Source organism: Notolabrus celidotus, chromosome 23, assembly GCF_009762535.1.
Source record: "Notolabrus celidotus isolate fNotCel1 chromosome 23, fNotCel1.pri, whole genome shotgun sequence".
In the NCBI taxonomy this organism is placed as follows: Eukaryota; Metazoa; Chordata; class Actinopteri; order Labriformes; family Labridae; genus Notolabrus; species Notolabrus celidotus.
The window spans coordinates 25,280,724-25,308,214 of NC_048294.1; the positions used below are offsets into that span (position 1 = coordinate 25,280,724).

General features: G+C 41.1%; 1 protein-coding gene across 1 annotated transcript in view; it reads left to right on the plus strand.

Moving 5' to 3' along the window:
• nlgn2a (neuroligin 2a) overlaps positions 1-27,491 on the plus strand; it is a 369,918-nt gene that overhangs the window by 171,494 nt on the left and 170,933 nt on the right. Inside the window, exon 4 of the mRNA XM_034676019.1 lies at positions 27,112-27,165. Within this exon, the coding sequence (XP_034531910.1) occupies positions 27,112-27,165 (54 nt within the window). The remainder of the gene's footprint in view (positions 1-27,111; positions 27,166-27,491) is intronic.

Sequence of the window (27,491 nt, forward strand, 5' to 3'; positions counted from 1 at the left end):
AACACAGAGTCGACTCAGTGTCAGACTAACGACTCTGCTTTGAGCTGCTAGGTTTTGAGTTTTCTTCAGAGTCGCTGTCCCTGGTCTCAGCTGTGTTTACATTCAGCTCTGCACATCTTTAAGCCCCGCCTACCTCTCACCCTGCAACATGATTGGCTGTTCAATGCTATCTTCTTCTTCTGTCTAATGTTGGGGGGCAACCAGCGTTTAAGGCTCATTAGCACTCATTAGTTGGGGGGTGTTATTACAGTTTTAAATATATCAAATTTGTATCGAAAATTTGATATATTTATTAGAGAAAAATTGTATCCCATATATTATCATTATCAAATTATCACCCAGCCCTATACCTGGGCGATTTTTTTAAGTTAACATTTGGACTTTTAAGTCTTGATTGAGAGGACAAGACAGTGGATAGAGTAGGAAACTCAGAGAGAGAGTTAGGAACGGCAAGACGAAACGGGCTGCAGTTTGGAATCAAACCCAGGCTGATGGCTTTGAGGGCAATAGCCTCTGTACATGGGCACACCATTTAATGACTGTATAGTTGCACTGAAGTAAAAAAAGTAAATGCACTACACCACCAGACCAGTAGAGGGCAGTAAAACAAAGATGAATAACTTCATCACAGATGACCCCATAGAAACAGACGGACAGGCAGGTATCATTATGAGCAACACAACAGTTAGCCTGTTAGCATGAAGAGACTCAGCTGGTGCTGTTTTAGATGGTGCTATATTTCATCACAGATGGATTCACTGAATCAACACATGAGAGGAGATAAGCGCGAGTAGCAACAGCGACCCTGTTAACTGGAGACTTTCAGCCGGATGCATCCCTCATAAACGTCTTTAGACGATCATTAAATATCTGATGAGGATATTTTGAAATCTTAATAAAAACTAAACTAGTTTGCATTCCCAGGAACTCCCTCTGTGTTTCAACAGCTGTGTAAACTCCACAAACACTGACACGGTCAGCTGAAGGTCTCCAGTTTACAGGGTCACTTTTAAAACAGGAACACCGGGAGAGACGCATTCACGGTGGGCTGAGAGAAGACTACTGTTACAAGCTGCTAAATCAAGAGAATCACAGCTTCTTCTTTTGAAAAGTACACACACATACAAAAAAGATAGAACAAATCAAAACTAATGAAAGAAAGAGAAATCAAATGAATCACAGATGTGTGTGATGTTATTGTGGATGGAGGGTGGAATAAAAATACTGCGGTTAATCTACCAATCAGACACATTCAGCATTGCAGGCCCTGCCCCCTGAAAGTCCCGGGACCTTTGAAAAGTACTACCCCCCTAGCAGGGGCTTTTCAGGGAGAGATTATCAACCCCTGAACTAAATTTAGACCCTGGATCCACCGGTCGAAACGCACATAGTTCAGAGGTAAAGTTCCTGCGGTCGAAAAACTCCTTTAGACAGAGCGTGAAGGACGGCTGATAATGCACAACTCTTGTTGGGATTAGAAGTTGCAATCCATTCACTTTGTGTGTCTTACTACTCCTTGTCGGCTGATTCCCTTGTGTAAGAAAGTGCTTTGAAGTACTATAGCATATGTTGAACATCCACTTAACACAGCAATGTAGTTTTCAGTTCAGGTAGCTGTCAAGGGTCATGTCATGTTACGATAAAATGCAGCATTTTGAGTGCACTTCAACATAAATTCAATTGGTTCCACAAGGACATGAGCATATCTTATATAAAGGTCTATATCTATTATATGTTTCGCCCTTAATAAAGGTTATTTTTATCGAAACATGGAATGGAAAGTCCTTCAGAGACAGTTCCTATTCAATCGTACAGTAAATGGAGCAGGTTTGGTCTCCAGGTGACACAGCAGATCACAGTCTTTGTGTTGTGTTGTGGTATAATGTTGCTCGGGGCGATGAGGTGGCTTCGGTGAGAGGGATGGCAATTGAACTGTCCAAAAGCATTAAAATAACATGTATCCTGTTATATCACTGTTGTCAGCTCGGCCTTATTTCCCAGGAGTCTTCTTCATCTCTGCGTTCAAGTTAAACAGGATTTCGATCCTATTTTAGACGACCTTAGCGGGACAAATGAGTAAAAATGGAAAATCTTTCTGATATTATAACTCATCGTAAGCAAGTTTTTTTTTCTATAGAAAATGTTTTTCCTTTAATGGAATATGCACAGCTGTCAAAGCGACAGATGAAGAGCCAGAAGAAGACACAAAGAAGTTAAAAAAAATGTGTCTGCAACTTGGTGTCCCTCCTGGGCCTTTGACCTAAATTACCCCCGTCCTCCGTCTTGGTGCTCCCACAGTGTTCCACTCTGTCAGCATTAGGAGCTCTGCCTCATCCGCTCACTGGTTAGTAATGTCCCAGTGCTGCAGCCCGCGGAGGAAAAAGCTCTTACAAGGCTGGCCTGAGAGGTGGAGGATGGATTTAGACAGAGGCAGGGAGGAAGGATGGCAAAGGGTCTGCTCCAAACAAGCTGTGTGCCATATTTCTTTCTTCGTCTGAGCTGCTTGTCCAGTCCCCAAAACTAATTCAGGAACTTTTGGCATGATCATTTATACTAAAAATAAATAGAGATACACTGTGGGAAAGAAAGGAAAAAAATAAAATAAACTATTTTCTAGATTGCTGATTTTTCTTCTTGTCGCTCAAAAATATACTTTAAGTCTTATATCAGTTTGGTTCATAAAATTACCACCATAACTACAGATGTCCACTTTAAGTCCACTAAATAATTCAACTTTGTCTTCCTTGCTTGTCATCACCATAAGTACAAGTTAGTTAGACAAATAATAATATTCCTGTTAATATAGCCTCTGAAGTTCTGGTCAAAGTGGTGTAAGTTGTAGTCCAGCCACCAGCTCTCACCAAGACTGTAGCTTTGATAACAGCCCCTGCTGCGATGTTTAATTCTCTACTACCCAGATGTAAACAAGCACAGATGGCATCTTGTAGCACAGCAGTTTGTCAGTATTCTGATCTTGAATTTTGAGATAAGATTGTATGTTGGCTGTGTCTGCTTAGACTTCCACCGGACTTCCACCAGATCCGTGTCCTGTCCGTCTCTGATCCGCTGCGGTCCAGCTCCGTGTTCTCTTGTCCGTCAACACCCACCAGTTGCGTTTTCAGAACACAGCACGGAGCAGGACCTCCAGACAGCTGGAGTCATGTGACCGAGGTTTTCCCGCAGTAATCATTGAATCACTGAATCAAGGACTCTCCTCCTCCTCCTCTCCTCATCCATGTTGTCTTTCTGGTCCTCTGAAAACCTCTGACCTGTTGACTCCAGGCCTGGCTCCGCTCATCATGACTTTGGTTTGTTGTTGTAGTTAAGTGAAATACGATCTGGTGATAACACAGAGTGTTTTATTCTGAAAATTAACCGGATGTTTTCATTTTGTTTTGGTGAAACCTGACTTCCTGTCCCGCTCCATCTGCTCTGTTGAGATTGATGCGTCGTGCTCCGGCATCTGGCAAAAATAGAAGTCTTGTGTATCTGATCCGGAGGACTCCGACCTGCAGGATCAGAGACGCAGCTGGAACGCAACGGAGCGGATCCAGTGGAAGTTAACACATTGACTAGAATAGAAACCTATCAGATCCGGAGCTGTGATGGATCGGAGATGGACCGGACACGGATCTGGTGGAATTTGGCCGTAAAGTATTACCACTCCACCAGAGCCACACATAACCAGCTCAGACATGTTGACATTATCCTGAATGGAGGTCTGAAGGTTTCTAGCTGGTGGTGCTAGCTCTGCTAACCTAAGCCACACTCAGCAGGTTAACCCTCTAAGTTTGGACTGTTTTCTTGAGTGCTTTCTTATCTTTAGATAAATCATTCTGTTGGAATTTTAAATTTCCTTATGACAACCCACGAAATAGTCACTTTGGAATATCCATGACATACATGACATCACCTGTGTTTGAACCACAGACTGTATAAATAATGGACGTAGTAGCCGTGACGTCACCCATCTGTTTCTGAAGCGCTGTTTTGAGACCGATCGTCGGCGGGAGCGTGAGGTAAAGTTATGGGAATGTTGAACTGAACATAACTTCTGTGGAGCTAGTGTGAGGTAAAGAGGTGGACTTTGAGCATCCTAGCTAACAGCTATAGTCAATCAAGTCAGCTGTACCTCCCGTAATGGAAAAGTCGTAATCTTATTATCTTTGAAATTGCTGTGTGTTGAAAAAATTACCGTACAGTGTGTGCCGATTGAGAAATGAGCTATCCAGACTACACTCGTCTTTTGAACCAGACTGTAAACATGTTTATTTCTGCTGTAAAGATCAGCTTCTTTGAATTGGTGTGTATGTGGTTTCTGGTACTTCTGGAGCCAGCCTCAAACGGATCATTGATGAACTGCAGTTGTTAACACTTGCCTCTTAGTTTAAACCCAGTGAGATGAAAATAGAGGACTGTGGAGCGGTAGACAAGGAGAGAGGACTTTGTCTTACATGTGTTACAAAGTGCTTTTATGTGAAAGCAGATGTAAGAGTTCAAAGCCCGCTTGGACAGATGAACGATGACAGGGATCTTAGATCATACTGGAAGGTTATTGCAGGGATCACCTACAAGCCTTTGTTTAGAGCAGAAATAGCCCAGGGGTTGAATGACTGTTCAAACACACAAACACAGATTGGTTCCTCTCTGTTTTTCATGGAGAAAGGCGAGAAAGACAATATACCGCAGAGATTACCTCAGAGATGAAATACTACATGAAATGGCAACAGAGCAGCTGAGCCTGTCGGCATTTTGATAGCTCAACATAACAACCTCCCACCGTATTTTTCTTGTTTTCTTTTACCTTCTCCACCCTCACCGTATGTCAGACAACATAAAGACTCTTTGCTCTTCAAAGGTTAGCCCAATAAAGAGCACACGCAGCTCAGCTGACAGAACTGCAAATGTCAAAACAGTTAAAAAGTGGGAATTTCTGAACTTACAGCTTATCTCTTTAATGGGGAGACAAACAGCGGGGGCTTTTCTGACAGACGCACGGCATCATGGGAGAAGGAGAGAGAGCCTCTCCGGTAATCTATCACCTCAGGAGCAGAAGAAATAACGCTTTTCAGACTGGTAATTGACTGGCTCACACACACACACACACACACAGCCTGACACAGCCTGACACAGCCTGACACTGCTCACTGCTACAGTTTTTAAAATTGCAAGGTTTCCTTACATGTGTTTGTGGTCAACATTAGGCTAAATCATTCTGTAGAACAAACTAACACATTGATCTTGATTCCACATGAATAGAAGCAGATAAAACCATGTGATCAACCTCTTCTAAAGCATGCCCCATTGTTCTGCCTCCACTCATACTTACTTATTTTTCCTCTTCCCATTTATACGTAGCTTTCAGAATATGCTTTAAGTATGACCTATTTTTGAAATAAAACCACATTTTGAGGATGCTTAATATTTGCAGGGGGACCTGCACAGCACCATTGGTGTGTTTTACACTCTCTTTATCAGACTCAATCAATCAGACTTTATTTATAAAGTGCTTTTCATACAATGACATGGAAACCAAAGTGCTCAACATTAAAACAACTTAAAATATAATTAAAAATAATAATAATTTATATCAAAATATAAATAAAAAGACGCCCATCCTAATCCAACCCCAGCCCGACCCCAAAACCCACCCACAATCCTAATGTTAAAAACACAATATATGCAACAACAACAACAACAACAACAACAATAATAATAATAATAATAATAATAATAATAATAATAATAATAATAATAATAAATGAAAATAAATAAATAAAGGAAAAAAGTGACTCATATTTGAACTAGATAATAAATAAGTAAATAAATAAATAAATAAAAAGTGACTAAAATTTAAACTAGATAATAAATAAATAAATAAATAAATAAATAAATAAATAAATAAATAAATAAATAAATAAATAAATAAAAAAAGAATTTGCTAAACGCACTGTAGAAACGCTCTGATGATATCTTACTGCGGAAACACTGGAGGTAAAATAAGATGTTAAAACTCAACACAGAAAATTAAACTCACCAAAATAAAACACATTTCAAAGATAATAAAAAACTAAAATGTTAAACCATTAAAAGAAAATAAGATGCTATACTTAAAACAAATAAATAAATAAAAAAGAAGTTGCTGAATGAACTGAGGAAACGCTCTCATGATATCTTAATGAGGAAACACTGGATGTAGAATAAGATGTTAAAACTCAACACAGGAAATTAAACTCACCAAAATAAAATACATTACTGAAATAATAAAACACTAAAATATTAAACCATTAAAAGAAAATAAGATGCTATACTTAAAATAAATAAATAAAATACAATAAAAAGTGACTAAAATTTGAACTTGATCATAAATGAATAAATAAATAAAACTGTTATGAGAATAAAACTCAGTTCAAAGTGAGACTAAAAAGGTTGGTCTTGAGTTTGCTTTTAAAAATATTTTTTGCTGTGTGCATACATATAGTTCTCTGTACAATTTGTGAATAAAGGTCGAACACAGAATCTCACAGTCTGTTGGAGAACAATGTCAAATTGGTTAGCAGAGTGTGGCTCATGTCAGCAGAGCTAGCAGCACTGCTCGTCGGACCTCCCTGCAGATTAATGTCCACATACCCATGCTTGTTACATGTAGCTCTCATTGAGTGGTTATATGGCAGTTTATAATCTTTCCATGGAATCTGTTGTCCTTTAGCCAAGGAGCCTACACATGCAGTAGTACGGTTGACCATTTATCCAGAGTCACTGTCTCATGTCCTTCACACATCCCTAAAACACCAAATAATGACACTAACTTTGGATAACTGGAAGTCCAAGTTTGTCTGGGATTAACACTTTTTAAAACTCAAACCATCAAACACGTCCATATAACTAACTCGTGTTTTTTAATGTCCACAATTTAATAGTCTGTTAAATTAATGATAATAACGCTGGTTTTCAGAGCCTACGTGGCTGATTATCATGTTCTGTTACCTCACATAAATAACACAAGCAAATACCTCACATCCAAATCCAACACTAACCTGTCTACATGTGTCAATTAAACAATCAGTGTCCTTGTCCAAGCTGCTCCCAGCCTCTACAGTCACAGACAAACATTTTATGCATAAGAGCATACATGTGTACATAAAAGCTCGGTACACTTAAGCACCGCTCTGTGACGTGGCTGCTTAAGCTAACGCTAATGTTTGCTTCACAGACTGACGGGATTAGCTCTCCCTCAACCCTGAATCCCCGAGGTCCCGCTTCTGAACTTTTACACATATAGGCAAATAAATGATGATATATGGTGCTTATGAGATTCATACCAGTCTGTTTACCACTTGTCTGCTGTTTACAGTCAACAACTTCCAGCGACTGCAGCACGCTGTCAGACAGAGGTGGTGACTAAGACTGTTTATGCAGGGAGGGGAAACTTTTGAAGGCCTTTTTTCAGCAGCAACATTGCTTGTTGGATTACCAATAAAAAAATGCAATATCTTTTTTTTTTTTTCAGTAAAGAGAGCCATATCATGAAGAGTAGCTTTTAGTTCAGAGCTGCACTTTTTTCAGAGAAGGAGTCGACTCTGCCTTGCTTTAGAAGTAGAACACAGGCTCTAAAACCACCGAGCATGGTAAACGGAAACCACAGATTAACGTGCTTGTGTGTAAATCTATTTGTTGTTGAGGGAGCGTACATATATATGCATGCTGGAAATAGACCTTTGATGTAACACTATTGAATTTGTTTTCTTGATTTGATCACCTTATAGAGAAAAATCAACACAGGAGTTCACTAGCTTTGATTAAGTCTGAATACAATGTCAGCTTAAATTCCAGATTCAGATTGTAATTTAAAGGGATATTTCAGTGCTTTTGAAGTGGGGTTGTATGAGTTTTAGGTCACTAGTAATTGTACTAGTCACAATGGATGCCGCTCAGCTCGGCCCCTTTAAGGAGAAAATCCAGGGAGAAACAGCAACAAGCTAGACTACAGTTTGAGCAGAGAGGGTCAGTCCTGCTATGTAATTTTGCTGATTTTCCATCAATCAATCTTTACTTTTAAGATAAGATAAGATATTACTTTATTGATCCCCGGGGGGAAATTCGGTTGTTGCAGCAACCCAGACAAGTACAATCAAGAAGAAGTTTCAATAAGTACAATTAAAATAAGTAAAAATAAAATAGACAAATAAAGATAGAATACAACTTATACATTTAAGATATGTACAAATGTTACAAATGGTGTAAATAGTGGTAATTACAGGCAGTATTAAAAATGGTTCAGTAGTGAATAGGTTGTATAGCGCCAAATCCCAACAAACCTCAAGACTCTTTCCAAACAGAGCAGGTCTACACCGATGTTCTATTATTAACAAAGACCCAACATCAAGACCAGATCAGATCCAGTCCCATCTTACAGACAGGACTCAGTCTGATCTCATCTTAATCCACCATGAGCAGAGCACTTTGCAGCATTTAGCAAGTTACAGTGACAAGGACAAACTTCCTTTAACAGGCAGAAACCTCCAGCAGGACCAGACTCATGTTAGACACACATCTGCTGAGACCAATCATTCTGATTGAAGATATTTGTCCGAGTGTTTTCATGACATGTGATTTAATCGGGTTGGTTTTACATGCACTTACTGATTTAATCAGATCACCTGTGTGACGTGTGCAGGAGAGATCTTCTGTCTGACGTCCCTCTTCTCTTCCCTTCTAGTCCATACAAATGTGTCTGATAGATGGAGGATGGTGGAGTTTGTTAGACAGCCATCTGCTGAGATTTTGTTAGAGAGAGGGATAGAGATGAAGAGAGAGATGATAGTGATGAGAGGGATAGTGGTAGTAGGAGTTGTTGCAGGCCGTTCACGGCAGACACTCAGAGGAACCTACGGGACAAGGGAGCTCAGGGACTCCCTTGCCCTAAGGTCTATGGTTAGTAACTTTAATGGGACAGACAGAGTTAAAGTAAGTGATGGGGGGGTGAGATAGGATCCCAGTGTGTCAGTGAGCCAGTTCCCCCGGCAGTCTAAGCCTATAGCAGCATAACTAAGACCTGGTCCAAGCCTGATCCAGCTCTAACTATAAGCTTCATCAAAAAGGAAAGTTTGAAGCCTACTCTTAAAAGTAGAGAGGGTGTCTGCCTCCCGGACCCTGACTGGTAGATGATTCCAAAGGAGAGGTGCCTGAAAACTGAAGGTTCTACCTCCCATAGATTTTGAAAGACTCTGACCCATGTACTCATCTCGGTTTAGGTGTATGCTCAAGTTGGGTTTACATGGGTGCGCTGCAGGCGGAGGAGCACGTCTGTGATGTGTCCGCAAATAGTGCAAAAGGGGGGAGGGGATTTCTTGTAGAAAAAATCCCAGGTAGAGTATATACCTACACCAAGATGAGGGCTCGGGTCAGAGTCTTTCAAAATTAGCTAAATTATGAGGCAGAATTGGCCCCATCAGCTGAAAACTGTAGCCTAGCTTGCGTGCTGTTTCTCATTACAGGGGCCGAGCTGAGGCTAGTACCATTACTAGTGACATAAAACTCATAACACCCCACTTCAAAAACACTGAAATGTCCCTTTAAACTCTTAAGCACATATGATAAGCTGAGCGTAGGTGTGACTGAGTGATAAGAAAGGCTGACATGTGTGTTCATGTGTGTGTTTGTGTGTTTGTTCGTGTGTCTGGCTCCATGTGGAGAAAATTACTTTAACCTTCATGCCTCCTCGATCGTCACCACCCGTAAATGTCACCACATCTGCTTCCGCACATCTCTGTTTGCCTTCATCTCTTCCTCTCTACTCCACATAATCTCTCTGTCTCTCCCTCTTCCTCACAATCATCTCTTTATCTTAAGCTTCCTTTTCTTCTATACCCCTCTTATCCCCAAATCTCCTCAACGGTAACACCTTTGCTCCCCCATTTCCAATCTCCGCTCCCAAACTTCCTCTACTTCCACCCAATCGTTTCACCTCCCATTCCTCTGCAGATAAAAAATCACCTCCAGCCATTTTTCTCCCTCCCTCCTTTTACATTCTTTTCCCCTTCAAACTTCTATCATGTCTCTCCTTCCAACCTTGATACCTGTACAAATAACACCCCCTGTCTCATTTTCTTTTCAGCTTCACCTTACTTTGCCTTTCTAAAGCACACACTGATTTTCTTTTCCTCTGTCTCCGTCACACACACATCTTTCTTTAAAGCCCTGTGTCAGCATCCTCTCCATCTTTCCTTCTCTTTTAGTTTTCCTTTTCTCTCCGTCTACTTAATTATCCCCCACAGCCAGGTTGAAACGATATTTCCTGGGCTCTCAGACCCCGGACTGAGAATGAGGCAGCAGGAGAATGAAAAGGGAGAGCGAGAGTTGAGAGAGAAAGAGAAAAATGGCGTGGTAAATGAGAACCTATGTAGCAGATAGAAGCAAGATGGAACAAAAAGGAAGGAGAGGGAGGGAGAGAGAGACAGAACTGGAGTGATAGTGAGAAACTTTTTTACAGTACTCCTGACTTTGAGATGGTGAGATATTTACAAGAAATTCTCTACTGAGTCTACACGATGCTCTGTTACAAATCAATGAGGATATAGAGATCCTGCTTTATCTTTTTATTTAGATTATTTAAGGAAGAAAACACAAACACTTCATCTAAAGGGAACCCTGTAGCATCTTTTACCTCTAGAGAAGACATGCTTTGTTGCTGTCAGTCACTTTTTCTGCTGTGACACTGAAGGGGGACTTCACAAAAACTGGATTGCTGCAGAATTCAAATCATTTACTGTTGCTATTTACCCAGTCACAAGATTCCTTGAGTTATCCTTTATCACGAGTTTACACTGACAGTATTTCTTAAATCCAGCTGAAATGAATTCATCAATCAATCTTTTTTTACATGTATATAACGTTATCTCAAGACTCTTTCCAAACAGAGATGGCAAGTACAAACATCCCTTAACAGGCAGAAACCTCCAGCAGAACCAGACTCATGTTAAGGTGCATTTCAGCCAAGAGTTCCGGGGTCTTTTAGCCCACAGAACTACTTCCCCCTGAACTAAAAGGTTCCTGTGCCCCCATTGTCGTCTGCGTTTCGACCGCGGGCTGAAGTCCCGGGTAGATTGTGTAAATCAGGCCAGTGACGTATGGAGAAAAAAAAAGTAAATGTACTACACCACCAGACCAGTAGAGGGCAGTAAAACAAAGAGGAATTCCATTCATCACAGATGACTCCATAGAAGTAGACGGACAGGCAGGTATCATTATGAGCAACACAACAGTTAGCCTGTTAGCATGAAGAGACTCAGCTGGTGCTGTTTTAGATGGTGCTATATTTCATCACAGATGGATTCACTGAATCAACACGTGAGAGGAGATAAGCGCGAGTAGCAAAGACGTTTCAACACGCCTTTAAAATCCTTTTGAACTCAAAAAGCCGTGGCAGAGATCGGCCGGTGTTTTGGTTTAAACAGCGACCCTGTTAACTGGAGACTTTCAGCCGGATGCATCCCTCATAAAAGTCTTTAGACGATCATTAAATATCTGATGAGGATATTTTGAAATCTTAATAGAAACTAAACTAGTTTGCATTCCCAGGAACTCCCTCTGTGTTTCAACAGCTGTGTAAACTCCACAAACACTGACACGTTCAGCTGAAGGTCTCCAGTTTACAGGGTCACTTTTAAAACCGTAACACCGGGAGAGACGCATTCACGGTGGGCTGAGAGAAGACTACTGTTACAAGCTGCTAAATCAAGAGAATCACAGCTTCTTCTTTTGAAAAGTACACACACATACAAAAAAGATAGAACAAATAAAAACTAATGAAAGAAAGAGAAATCAAGTGAATCACAGATGTGTGTGATGTTATTGTGGACGGCGGGAGGAATAAAAACACTGCGGTTAATCTACCAATCAGACACGTTCAGCATTGCAGGCCCTGCCCCCCAAAACTCCCGGGTACCTTTGAAAAGTACTGCCCCCCTAGCAGGGGCTTTTTATGGGGGAGATTATCTACCCCTGAACTAAATTTAGACCCTGGGTCCACCGGTCGAAACGCACGTAGTTATGGGGTAAAGTTCCTCCGGTCGAAAAACGCCTTTAGTATTTCAAAAGGACTCCTTGTGGTGTACAGATATTAATGTGTCTCTGATACATCTGAAGAACCTTCTAAACATATTTAATGTAACTGTTATTTATGCACATATTCTCATCAGAGTAGACTGTGGAGGGAGACTGAAACAGGCCAGCTCAACCACAATACATCTACATCTAAAGAGGGGTGGAGGATTACTGAGTTTGCATATTTGGAAAGATTCTTTCTTGACTTCTGAAATATTTAAGTTTGAACAAACTTGTAAGTGCATGCTGCTTCTCTTGATCTGTTTAGCATTCTTTCCTCTTTAATGATCCTTTTAAAAAAGAGCAGGATTACTGTGCTAAAGAGATTAGAACATTTGACTAAGGCAACATGAGACATAAGGCTGCAGTGATACATCAAAAGCTGGCTCCCACTCTGCCCTCCAGGCCTGCACTAACCTGCCAGGCTGCTAAACCTATGCTGTGGTCATTGTTCAGGCCGAGGCAGAGTCCTGACAATATCATCCGTCTTTGTCCTATAACTTTGACTTTTCCAAAAATTCTATTAATCATCTTATACTGCCAGCCAAGGTTATTGTGTATTGATTGAGATGGACAGTGTAGAGGGAGAAAAGCCCCTGTAGTCTCCATACAAAGCCTTCTGACTCAGCAAGAAATAAAGTAAGCCAGGACACTGTATCATTAGGACTGCACAATATTGGAAAAACTGACATGGCGGTATCTTATTTTTTGCTGCAATATATACAGAATATATGTGGGACTGAGAAATACAGGAGGATGCTGGAACATGTAGTTTGTTAGTCATGTGCAGATACAATCCTTAGTGTTAAAAGTTGATACACCTCTCCACTTTTACTCTTGCTTCAGCTCTCTGAATTACGTCTAGTTGGAGACGTAATTGGTCAAAAGAAACAAAAGGATTTGCTTGTTGCAGTTTTTTAAATGTAATAATAATAATAATAATAATACAATGTTTTATTTATAGGCGCCTTTCTGGACCCTCAAGGTCACCTTACAACATACCAACAGTAAAAAACAACACTCAACAGTAAATAAATACATAAATACAACAGAATAACAATTCAATACTAGAAAACTGAAAGTGAAGTCATGATGAAAGTGAAGGTGAAGTCATTCCAGTCCCATAGAGACAGATTAAAGCGAGTAGGCTTGGTGGAAAAGGTGAGTTTGAGGCGGGATTTTAAGGTGGTGGGAGAGGTGGAATTTTGTATGTCCTGGGGGAGAGAGTTCCAGAGTCAGGGGGCCAAGCGGCTTAAGGCTCTCAACCCCATGGTGGTCAAGCGAGCAGGTGAGAGGGTGAGTTGGTTGGAAGAAGAGGACCTGAGACTACGGGTGGGTATGTTGGTATGGAGGAGCTCAATGAGGTCCTGAGGAGCTTGGTTGTTGATGGCCTTGTAGGTGAGAAACAGAATCTTAAAGATGATGTGGTATTTGATGGGAAGCCAGTGATGTGGCTGGTGGAGGAGGTTCTGGTGAGGATGCGTGCAGCAGAGTTTTGAACCAGTTGAAGTTTATGGATGGATTTGTCTGGTACACCAAATAGAAGGGAGTTGCAGTAGTCTAGGCGGGAGGTGACCAGGGTGTGAACCAGAATGGCGGCACTGTGCTGACCGAGTGACATTACTGATGTGGCACTGGGATGACAGTGTGCTGTCGAGGATGACACCAGACTCTTAACATGGGGGGAGGGGGAGACTGAGGAGTTGTCAATGAGGATGGAGAGGTTATTTGCTATTTAAAAGATGGATTTGGTGCCAATGAGAAGGACCTCTGTTTTATCACTGTTCAGTTTGAGGAAGTTGTTGGTGAGCCAGGATCTGATGTCATGGAGACAGTCGGAAAGGGAGGTGGGAGGGAGAGAGGAGGTGGGTTTGGTGGACAAGTAGTCCACCAATGGATGTAGTGTATCATTTCTAAAGACACTCAAATGTCTTCTTAATGTGCATGTTGATAGAAAAAACGGCCTCCTGATAGAGCCAAGGGGGTGAAACTTGTACCTCAAACAACAACCATGATTATTCTTTATGTAGCTGAGGTGTGTAGATAGATGCAGACACTCATTTTTGAAGAGTCTCTAACAAACAAGACCCTAACCATAGACTCTATAAATAATATATGTAGTCTCCGTGACGTCACCCATCTGTTTCTGAAGCGCTGTTTTGAGGCCAATCGGCGGCGGGAGCCATATTGGTGCTGTTGAGCGATGATGTAAAGAGGCGGGCTTTGTGCCTCCTCGCCAACAGCTACAGTGTTCCCGCCTGTCAATCAAGTCAGCTGTGCCTCTCATAATGGAAAACTCGTAATCTTAATATCTTCCAAATTGCTGCGTTATGAAAAAATTCACCCCCTGTACAATGTGTGCTGATCGAGAAATGAGCTATCCAGACTACACTCATCTTTTGAACCAGACTGTAAACATGTTTATTTCTGCTGTAAAGATCGTCTTCTCTGAATTGGTGTGTATGTGGTTTCCTGTACTTCTGGAGCCAGCCTTAAGCGGATCCTCAATTAACTGCAGTGTTTAGCACTTCTGCATTGGACTATTAGACCGGACGTTGCCGCTTGAAAAAAGCCTACAACAGATGACTGCTTTATTAAGAAGGTAGCCCCGTAAAAAGCAGTCAATGTAGGCCTGGAGTGAGTGGGTTTTAAAGCTGGGGAACCCTTCAGTGTGACTTTAGACCTGTCTGGGTTCATGTCAGCTATAACAACCCACTCACCATACATTATCCTTTACTTCTGATGCAGCCCCACAAAGTCTTGTTCATGTAGCGTTCTCAGGCTTTACGTTTATTAGCCGTGCAGTTCTGCAGCATTAAAGACTGGGGTAATTATCTGCTACTCAAAGTGCCTGTTGTCTGCCGGGTTATGGTCTTCACATTTTGTTCCCGGCCTTGACAATACTGTCTAATAAACAGTCATGCAAATCACATCATTTAATTGAGGGAACTGAATTGAGACCTAATGATACAAGAGCAGCAGAAAACTGATTGTGACAGGGTGACTAATGACAGCAATATAAATCCATTTAGAACATTTCTGAAGGGTGAATGTTGCACGTCACCTGAAAGGACAAGAGCTCCGCTGCCTCACACAGAGTCCTACTTCCACTGCCATTCATCTGAAAAGCAACTTCACAGTTTATCTGTAGTGTAGTCACAGCTTACTCATCACGGCTACTCATCTGTGACCTGCCCACACGCAGCTCCACTCGCAGAGTTTAGTGGCTAACAGAGCAGTGGCGTGTGATAATGAAGTAGAGGATTGTAGTTATAGTACGTCTTCCTACTGCCTGCCTGATTGTCTGTACATCTGACTGCCGTGTCTCCCTTTCACTACCAAGAAGTTCTACTCACAATGCATGAAATAGAGAACGCGTGAGTGGGTGAATGACTGGTACGTCTCACTCATCCAAATTACTCATCTAAAGCCTTGCTCTCTATCTGCTTTTCTGCTGCAGTATTTTAGCTCCAGGACAACAACAACAACAACAACAACAACAATGTCCCCGTTTCTTCCCCGGCACAGAAACAAACCAGCTCAGTGTTTTGTGCATCTTCTAATAAGCGTCCATCATTCAAGTCTGACGCTCACTCACCAGCTGTCAGACACAGTTCCATTTCCTCATAGATCACGCCGGACTGGCTCACATTGCCTAAATGAGCTACTCAACACCTACTTACTCTAGTGCCTACACACAAACACACATATGAAGTTACTTTAAAGGCTCTAGTAACCCAAATCAACAAAAACATTGTACCTATGATATTTCAGACCATATGTAAATACTAAAAACTATGTAAAAATATTAGAACTCAAATTCGATCCATTTTTCAAATATGTTCAATTACGTTTTTTAACACTTTTTCACACTGGGTTTTAAGGGGGCTGGTTTAACCTGATATTTATTACGTCATAAATATCCAACCAATCAGAAATGAAACACTGAGTCACGTGCACACATGTTCAACAAAACTACTCTGCTCCTGCTCAGACTGTCTCCTGACGTCTCAGCCAGCTCCCCTCAGTGTTGTCTTAGCTGTTAGCTTGTTTGCTAATCACGTACTGCCTGTAATCTGTCTGTATAGCTGTCTCTTTGCTCTTTGCACCGCTGTGCTCGTGTGTCCCTGTCTGCACATCCACCGCTGAAGATGACAGCTTGTTGTCATTCTTCTATTTTTATTACTGAGGTGGATTTAGGGAAACTTTGGGACGCGGTTGAGTTGAGCCGCGGCCGAGTTGCTAAAGCAGTCCAGCTATGGTTCACTAACTTTCCTCAGGACTGGTTCACTAACTTTCCCCAGGACCGGTTCACTAACTTTCCCCAGGACCGGTTCACTAACTTTCCCCAGGAACGGTTCACTAACTTTCCTCAGGACTGGTTCACTAACTTTCCCCAGGACCGGTTCACTAACTTTCCCCAGGACCGGTTCACTAACTTTCCCCAGGACCGGTTCACTAACTTTTCCCAGGACCAGTTCACTAACTTTCCTCAGAGCCGGTTCACTAACTTTCCCCAGGACCGGTTCACTAACTTTCCCCAGGACCGCTTCACTAACTTTCCCCAGGACCGGTTCACTAACTTTCCTCAGGACCGGTTCACTAACTTTCCTCAGGACCGGTTCAGTAACTTTCCCCAGGACCGGTTCACTAACTTTCCCCAGGACCGGTTCACTATCTATCCCCAGGACCGGTTCACTAACTCTCCCCAGGACCGGTTCACTAACTTTCCTCAGGACCGGTTCACTAACTTTCCTCAGGACCGGTTCACTAACTTTCCCCAGGACCGGTACACTAACTTTCCCCAGGACTGGTTCACTAACTTTCCCCAGGACCAGTCCACTAACTTTCCTCAGGACCGGTTCACTAACTTTCCCCAAACAGCTCAGAGTTTAGACAAACAGCTCCGTCTGACACCCGGAGCCAAGCTCTTCTGCGTGCACATACTACACTTCAGCCTCCTCTGCTCCGGGCGTCCCATGGTCCTGATGCCCCGGAGACTACGGAGTGATGAAACTAATAAATGGTAGAAGGAGGAGACACAGAAGGGAGCTTGCTGAGACGTCAGGAGACGGTCTGAGCAGGAGCAGAGTAGTATGGTTGAACGTGTGTCGGCGTGTCTTCTTTATGATTGGTTAGATATTTATTATGTCATTAATACCAAGTTAACCCTGCCTTCTTTATCCTAGCATTAGAACAGTATCAAAAACTTGGCTGATAATACTTACTGATACTGTTAAAACTGATTCAAGCTCAGTTTTAATATTTCAAATATATACAATAGTATGTACATGTGACTATAAACATCATTTGTGTTTGTTGATTTGGGTTACCAGAGGCTTTAAGTAGAGCTCTACACAGTATTTGAATGTATGTCAAGGACTACTGAAACCATTCAGAGGATCTCGATCATCCAACATCTTATTCAGACGCTTCATTTTGATTTTTTAAACCTAGTTTTGTTGTGTTTTTTTGGTTGGAAAATGAAAGCAGATGAGGACAGAAAACAGAACAGTGAAGGGAACATCATGCTGGGTCAGTCTTTTCCTGGATTTTAAAAAGAGCTGCACAAATACAGTTCACTAGGTTCATTAACACAAAGACCACGCGGAGTAACACAGTCACTGCCTTTTTTCTTTGTCATTTTTAGTTCACTTCTGCATAACGTTCATCTCCACACCTCCTTCTGTCCAGTCTGTATTTCATGTCTGTTTTACATGCAGTTGAGCTGTATGAGGACGTAATGAGCGCAAGGTTCTTGCTTTCATATGTTTGTTTGTGGCCGTTGGGAGAAGTGAAGCCGAACTGAGGCCTTACGTAACCCGGCTTCAAAGTGAGCTGCAGCCGGCCGGCTGTGCAGACACAGGCTGAACACAAGGGGAGAGAGAGAGAGAGAGGAGGGAACAGTCAAACAGGAAGGAGGATGAAGGAGAGAGAGTTTAAAGAGGAGAGAGGGGTCAACAGCAAAAGAAGGGAAATATCCTCCAGCTGCTTTCGAATGTATGGAAATGTATCAAGGTTAATTAACACACATCAGAAAAGTACACGCGTCATAAGCCTCTTTTTAGCTCTGATTTATAAAGATGTCATGCTTCTGATCCAAATGTACAACCACTGTCTGTTCTGAGTGTCTGTGATTGCATTTGCTGTTATTTTTGTCATCTATGGATATAGTTTGGTGTGTGTGCATGTGCGTGTGTGTGTGTGTGTGTGGAGGGGGTTGATGGGAGTTGGGGCATGGTTCTCCATCAAATTGCACATTGCCCCTGCCGCCTCAGCTCCTGTGATTGGGAAAAGAGTCTTAAAATGTCAAGAAAAAGCAGCCCCTTTTTTTCCCTGTCTGGGCCTGATTCTCAGTGCCGGGCTCCTCGCCTCCTCGCCCGCTCATTGCAAAACGACGTCAATCAAGCTCAGTTCTTTACTCTTTTCTCAGCGTGTTCGTGGGGCTGTTAATGGTTGCTTGATTTCTGCTCTCCCCCCTTCCAAAAAAAAGTTAGTGTGCTTTCTTTGATGGGCAGGATACTATTCAAACTTTTTCATCACTTTGCAAACTTCTGCGTTAATAGTTTTGACAGGCTTCAGTTGTTACCAAATCCCTGTGGTTGTTCTGCTGTGTGTTGTTAATTATATAACACCTTATATAATAATAAATGAGCTAATGAGTTGTAAGGTATGTTTCTGGTTAGTCTTAGCTAACAGTAGTTATTTTGCTTATTTTAAGAGCAAACATGTTATGTAATTTGCTCATCAATTCAACTTTAAGATAAAGAATCTCAAGCCAAGGTCCAATCAGAAGCTCGTCCAAGGAAACATCTCACAGTTTTTACTTTGATAGAGCTGAAGGTGAAGCTGGTGAAGTGGACCTTGAGCTGAGAGCTTGTTTTCTTTCACACCAACTACAGTTTCTAACATTGAGAATGAGCTTAAATACTCAAAGATTACACAGACTTTTCAGATACTCCTTAACACAATATTCCAACTTTTCATTTGGAAATTAATACAAAATATAGATAGAATAATTAATGATACATTCCAATATTGTAACATGTTTTAGATGGATATATAGTTAATTAATGAAATATAAATATACACTAGAGTTTCAATGGTTTTTATTTATTCTTGACGTTACTCATCTCTCCTGCAGCGTCCATTACACTTTAAATTATGCAAATTAAACAATGATGTCATTTAGCAACTTCTAGTGACTTTAGGACAGCCAATAGCTACTTTTCTCACTGAGGAGTTGGCAGCACTTTAAGGAGTGTTTTTTCAGGCATAAGCAGACCACGCACAAAGTGTTATATGTCACATTGTAGAGGGGGATACTCTGAATACCAAATGTGCTAAAACACTGAAAAGGGTTCCTGGTAATACATCCCCTTAAACTTCATATACACTACCAGTCAAAAGTTTGGACCCACCTTCTCATTCAATGGTTTTTATTTATTTTAATTATTTCCAACATTGTAGATTAATACTGAAGACATCAAAACTATGAAATAATCTGGTTTTACCATAATCTGGATTACAACAGTAGTCAAATAGGGCTATCCATTGTGTACTAACCCTACCTCTGAACAACACAACTGATGGTCTCAAACACATTAAGAAGGCAAGTCATTCTACAAATGAACTCTTGACAAGGCTCATGTTCATTAGAAACCATTCCAGGAGACCACTTCATGAAGCAGACTGAGAGAATACCAAGAGTGTGCAAAGCTGTCATGAAGGAAAAAGGGGGCTACTTTACAGAATCTAAAATATAAAACAGATTCTGCTTTGTTTAACACTTTTTGGTTCATTCAATAATTCCATATATGTTGTTTCATAGTTCTGATGTCTTCAGTATTAATCTACAGTGTTTACAATCATTACAATAAATACAAACCCTTGACTGAGGAGGTGTTTCCAAACCTTTGACTGGTAGTGTACATTAGGTTGCGCCATAGATGTCAGAACATGACATATATGGATGTCAGAAGCAATATTACAATGCATTATTCTATACATCATAACAGAATATATATTGAGTCACTAGGCAGTAGCTGTTATAGATTTTGTATGCTGTCATTTAGGATGAATGAACCGTGTTATCATTAATGGGGATGCTAACATTGGTTGACAGCAGCCACACACTGACAAGGCCACCTGCAGTGTCTGCAGACATTAGTAGAATTAATCAACCAATGCCGATTATATTAAAATGCCGTTTTTAATCAGTCTATCTCTAAATATAAGTATTAAAGGTGACATATCATGCAAAATTGACTTTTTAATGGTTTTTTACCTGAAATATGTGAAATAACAGCTGTAGCTGTAGCTGTAGCTGTAGCTGTAGCTGTGTACCAAGACACACGTCGACATACTGACAAATAAAACAACAAGAAACACTAAATCTGTGACCAATCCTTCATAAAAGGTCCTGCTGCCTTTCTGGCAGAGATCGGTTTTACTCCCCACGTCTGCAGATTTGAAGATCTAGTGGATGATTTTTATTTATCATGGATAAGTGCTAGCGCTAGTTAGCATAGCCACATAGCTACATGTTCGTAGCTGTGTACCAAGACACACGTCTACATACTGATAAATAAAACAAGAAGAAACACTAAATCTGTGACCAATCCTTCAGAAAGGTCCTGCAACAGGCGCCTCTCCGTCAGGATCAGATTCTGGATCAGATTCAGAGGGTTGAAGTAACCCGATCTCTGAGCAGCCGTGTATATTCAGCCAACATGTAAACATTAGATCAACGTGCTGGACAGCCGAGGCCACACCCACTTCCTGAGGGGGCGTGGTCAGAGGGAAAACAGAGTGTTCTGAGAAGGGCTGAAGAAGAGGGTTTTTCAGGCAGACCAAAATCTGATTTCAAAGTGTTTTTTTGAGCATAAACTTTAAAGACATGTTTTGGGGACCTCTTAGACCAATATATATTGATGAAAAAAGCGCGATATGTCACCTTTAAAGCTCCTGAAAGGAGTTTTTTTATTGACTATGAAACAGAATGAAGTTAACAGTAATGTCCTGTTCACACCAGACGTGAATGATCGTGAGAACAATCGAGAATGTTTTGTGTTTACTCGCTCTATTCGCACAAATGACTCGCTCAATTTGCACGTCAAAATTGCATGTACACGAGTGCAAAGGATGCAAATTTTCACGAGAGGGAGGGAGGGTTCCCACTCGACACTAGTCTTTTGTTTTCAAAGAAGGTTGAGCTCGCGGACATTGAATGGAGAAGCCGGTTATGCCAAACGGGGCGGAGCTAACTCCCTACTACAACCCATAGCTGGATTCAAGTTTTCACAGCTCAGCAGATAATCCTCCTCCCTCTCTGTCCTCACAGTGAGCTCCTGTTTATTCCTGATCCCATGAAAACAGGTAGAGTCACAGAATTCAGGGAAGCTGTACAGAGATACAATCAAAGGGTCGCATATGTTCCAGATGAGTGAACCTCAGCTGGTCCATACATCACACCTCACGTCACCAGAGGATCTGCACGCTGATTGGCTATCGCACCGTGATGGATTCCCTGGAGTTCAGTTATTTCAACTCTCGCGAATCCTTTGCATCATTCACACAAAACATGCCACCCACGTCGCCAGACAACTACTCGCATCTATTCGTGTCTCTACATTGACTTTACATGTAATTCATTCACGGATATGATTTTATTCGCGTTTGGTGTGAACACTCCAGAAGGCCTCTGTCTGACCTTATTAAGGCAAACTTGACAAACTTGACTTTCTTTGTTCTAAATTGTATTTTCTGAAACCGCCGTGAGGGGTTAGGGGTCAGATGAGACAGCAAATATTCACAATGCACATTACATTTCACTGAAAGAAAGCAAGATGAGATCTTATGAAGAGGACAAACGCTGCAGAGATGCAAGTGGTATCACTTTGCCCACAGGGGGCGCCAAAAAATAAATCCCTGACTCAGAATCAGAAATACTTGGTCATTACAGAGCTCTTATTAACAGTATGTAAGAAAGTCAAAATATGAATAGAAGAAGGAATAAAATAAAATGAAGATATTCATAGAAATAAAGTAAAATAAAATAAAGATCAAATAAAATAGAATAAATAAAATAAAATAATAAAAAAATAAGTATGTACAGAAGCGCTGTGAATGAAGGAGATATATACAAGGATGTTAACGTGGTAAGGATATTGCACAGTGATTGTACTAACAAGGCATTTAATGAAGTTTAAGAAACAAAAACACACTGAGTCTGTGTGAGTTTTGATACAGCTGATAGATATTACCAACTCCAGCTTTTTGACGGTTTTCAGTAACCTAAAAAGAGCTTTAGGTAGTGTTTACTACAGGTTAAACCTTTTGATTTAATTCTTTAAATGATCTCAATGTTTAGTCTTTGATTAAGCCATTAGTCATAATATTATTACACGATCTGATAGTCACTGGAAAGTGTTTGAAGATAATTTGAATGGTAAGGAGAGGGTGATATACATGACTGTTGGAGGGAGAGAAGCTGGTTAGATGTATGTATGGATATGATCTAGATACCGACACTAGTTATACCATGCAGGCAAAGTTTGCACTTGACCTCATTGTCATTTACTTTTTCAAAGAAGTTCCACACAGAACTCTGTTACAGCTGCAGAAGACTCATTTTACTTCAGGTCCGTATCTCACTGCACATCACCTGTTTTACCAGCAACTGGTGCTGATGCTCTCTTCTTCTTTTGCTGTTTAATAGCTGTTAGCAAACAGCTTTCAGATGTGCTAACGCCACCATGCTGCAGTTGTGTTGCATTACAACCAGGTGCTGGTAAAACAATTGAAGAATATATATTTTAAGGTGAGATGAAAGTTACACGAACTATATTTTAAACATGTCAACATCCAGCAAGAGACGTGTTTTAGAAATGTGTTTTTGATGTCCGAAACACCTTCATCTACTTCACCAATCAGCCGTGTACTTAAATATAATGTACATATAATGTTTGTTCTTTGACTGTATGATTTGTGCCATGTTGGCATTCAGCCTGTATGAGTGGGTAAAGTCTGTCTTTTTTTAAAGTATTTCCATCTTTTCATCAAAAGTAAACAAAACAAATCTGAAGAATGAAGAAGTCCTTAAATCCTGCTGATGTTCATGAAGCCTTGACTTCCACCCAGTGCAAACATGTCAAATGTTTCGCTTTGCAAGTTCCAAACATTCACGTTTTCTTGATGAATGATGAATGAAAAAATGAATCTTTGGATGCCGTCTTTGTGATGAGGTCCTGACTTTTTCTACGGGGCGTTTATCACGTTTACAAAACTACTCACATCAGCCTCAGCTGTACTTTGTGTAGGATGCTTGTTCTTCTTCTTCTGCAAACGTCAGCTTTCTCACATACTAAAATAAAGTGGTGAGCAGTCCAATCATATAAGATTTGTGCACATGCTATGCTGATGTTAGCATTTAGCCCTTCCAGAATATATTCTTTGTATTATTTAAACTCAATCCTGGGATGCAATTTTGCACCGTTCAGTCATTTATTGATTCATTTTTTGTGGACAGGCTCACCAACAATAAAAAATGTGCTCAATCAAAAGAGGGTCAAAGGAGTCTGCTCTTTGTGAGTTCATCTTGAAACCTTTACATGTTTCGTAAAGGTCAAAATACCAACTCTGTTCCCAAGAATGTTAACCTGAGGTTTCAGACTCCATGCCTACGGTCGATCGTTTTCTCTCAGAATTTTTCTGTGTACTTTTATTTCTACTTATCACAATTTTTTAAATGCCCCTATTTGCTGTCAACATTTTAAAAGACTCAAATATGCCACATCGAAATGCAACTAGCAGCCTTCAGCAACACAGCCCAGAGAGTTCATTTAGCATTTTAGGGCGGCCAATCAGTTTTCAGGAGGGCTACCCTGGCCAACCCCTGGATCTCCCCATGCCACCCCTACCTAGAATATACGTATCTATTGAACAATGTTACGGGTGCAAACACAGAACCACTCGAACAATGATGTGAATACAGTTTTAGCCAGCTGTTGCCACACACTTCAACTTGAGTACATAAGCAAGTGTAGTCCGCCATTAGGCTTACTGACAGTGAAGCCAAATTCCACCAGATGCATGTCCAGTCCGTCTCCGATCCCTCACAGCACCGGATCTGATAGGTTTCTACTCTAGTCAATTTGTTAACTTCCACTGGATCCGCTCCATTGCATTCCAGCTGCGTCTCTGATCCGGCAGGTCGGAGTCCTCCAGATCAGAGACACAAGATTTCTATTTTTGCCAGATGCCGGAGCACGACGCATCAATCTCAACAGAGCAGATGGAGCGGGACAGGAAGTCAGGTTTCACCAAAACAAAATGAAAACATCCGGTTAATTAGCGGAGCCGGACCACAGTGGATCGGAGACGGACCGGATACGGATCTGGTGGAAGTCCCAGCTTACAGAGGGCAACAGAAGTCGCCATTTTTTCCAGCCGGCATAGACATTCACTGTCTCCTCAAGCCATTGTTTTGTAGGCTTTCCCTGTTTCAATGCATTATATACCTTTTACCATGCTATGAAAGACTCAATCAGGATTTATGATCTGCAGATTTACAACAAGCGGCAACCTCTGGTCTAAAAATATGAGTGAAATCCAGAAGTGCTAAAAACTGCAGTTTATTGAGGAGCTGCTTGAGGCTGTCTCTGGAAGTACCGGAAACCACATACACACCAATTCAAAGAAGACAGCAGAAATAAACATGTTTACAGCCTGGTTCAAAAAACAAGTGTAGTCTGGGTAGCTCATTTCTCAATCAGCACACACTGTATGGGGGGGTGCATTTTTTTCATAACGTGGCAATTTCGAAGATAATAGGATTACGAGTTTTCCCTTATGAGAGGCACAGCTGACTTGATTAGCATGTGGGAACACTGTAGCTGTTGGCTAGGAGGCTCAAAGCCCGCCTCTTTACCTCACACTAGCTTGACAGAAGTTTGGTTGAGTTCAACATTTCCAATATGGCTCCCACCGACGACTGGCCTCAAAACAGCGCTTCAGAAACAGATGGGTGACGTCACGGATACTACATCCATATTTCATACAGTCTATGGTTTATAACCATGCAGCTCGGTGACGACAATGATGTTTGACATCCTGACTGTGATTTAGTAACATGGATTTTTGTCTGTTTTCTTTATGGTAACAAAAGACTCAAGCCTGTAGTGTACTTCTTATACTTCACTGATAATCCACTAAGCTGTACAGGAACACCAAGATTTGTGGTCTTGCAAAGTTTAATATGTCATCACAGCAGTCCTTAATGACCCACTTCTTTGCTCTAAGTCCACATCACCGTGTGTTGTCACTATTTTATGATGTTTTTTTAATGGAAAATGTAAGCAAATATGGCTTCCTGTAACTCAAATGATTGATATGCATCAAAAAAGAATAAATGCGCCAAGGTCTGGAGATTGATTGCATGGTTTAACACATTAAAGCTGACTGGAAATGTTCCTACCAGTGTGTTATGAAATGATCATCAGTCTTGCAGGCTGCACTTTTCTTTTACAAAATCCTGATGAAGAGAAGACTTTTCCATCTAGTCTACAAGAGTTATGTAACATGCGTAACTGAATAAAATCAGGCCATCTTTGCCAAAGTTCAACCTCCCAGAGTGGATTTATCAGATGAAAGGGATGAAAAGTGAAGAGTGTGTTTGTACTGACTTTCTGAATGTAGAGGTGAAGTGTACTTCTTGCCGACATTGATCCGCTGAAGGACGGTGTCAACAGCACACAGTGTTGGTCACGTACTAATAGGTGATTGGTCTGTTCTGTAAACACGAATGAAACATGCCAGGAAAACTCAGGCACTGGAATGACTTCAAGAAACTAAGATCAGGCAGTTTTTCATGATTTTTCTTAAAGCCTTCAGTTCATTTCATCATGTAATAAGAAGAGGGAAATAAGGGTGAAAGAGTGCAGGTTGTTTTCTTCTCTGTGTGCCTCTCTCCTGCTTCTTTCTCTCTTTCTCTTCCCGTCACTCTTTTAATTTACCGAAAAACAGCCAGTGGGCAGATGGGGATCAAATTACATTCACCTTTTACCTGCACTTCTCTGCGCAATTAGCGTCACGCTTACTTGTCATTTCAAATTGACACACTGCTGTTGTGCTATGTAATTATTTACCCGCCTGGGGAAAAGCTCTCTGGTTCAACCAATAAATGATGACAAAATAAAAGCACTCACACAATCACACAAAAGCACCTGCGCCCTCTTTTATCTGCCACATGTGTAACGTGTCTTTTTACCATTACAGGGTCATTGTGTGTTCACTGGTGGCTGTCTTATTAAAGGTGTCATTGTGTCAAGTGTGTCTATCAACAAAAGGTGTATTTGACTTAATGTGCAAAAGCCCTTTAAAGTGTTTTATGTGCTTTTACACTGAAGGTTCAGCGTTACAATTTTGGGGTTTGAGCATCAGGACCCAACACAGCCCTTCTTCCTCTCTAGGTGTCCTCTTCTTTGCCTGTTCTTTTTTAAAAACTCAGTCTTTTTTATGGTCATATGGTGGGAGGAAAAGGCTGGGTCCTGTTCTTCAAACTACAGAGGCCTTATTACTCCACATTCCCCCTTCTCCTACCCCCGCTCTTTACAAAACCCCATCCACTACCCGCCCACCATGCATCCAAAGAAATGAGGCTCAGGCAACAGACAGGGTTGAAAGGAGAGAGAAAGAGGGACCGCAAACAAAAAGGCAGCCGTTTTCTTCTGCAGGGGGAAAGAAGGCAATCCAAAAACCAGCTTTCTTTGATCTTGTGTCTTTTCTTGTGATAAATCTGTGTCTGTGATGCCTTTTGTTTTTGCTTTTGTACTCTTTTTAAAGGAAAAAAAACAAAGCAAAATAAGCAGCCATGAACTCTTGCTGATTTGTCCTTTTTGCTCTTTCTTCTTTTCTTTTTTTGATATTCTTTTTTTCCGTTTTTGCCAGTAATCTTTTTTGAATTTTCTCTTTTCTCTTTTTCCCCCCTTTTTTTCTTAACCCTAGGTCCGCTCACAAAAAAAACTGATGAATCTTCAATGAACAAGCCTCGAGACGAAGGTATTTTTGTTGCATGTTTTTCCTTTTTTCTTGTTTTGAAGTCTTTTTGGGGGATGTGTACACACACACACTTGAGTGGAACTCACACACACGCACACACACAGGTCAAACATCTCTTAGCTGGGACTTGAGATGCATACGGATGTGTTGGTGTAAGTGTATGTGCTGACCGTTGCAATTAAAAAGCTGTCTTTGCTATGCTAATCATTAGCCTTATGTAACCTTGGATGAGCATAACGCCTGGCTAATGGAGCCCTGATACCCTTCATTATTAAACATCAACAGGCGGGTGTGTGTGTATTTTCTCGAGGTCCTTATGTGGCTCT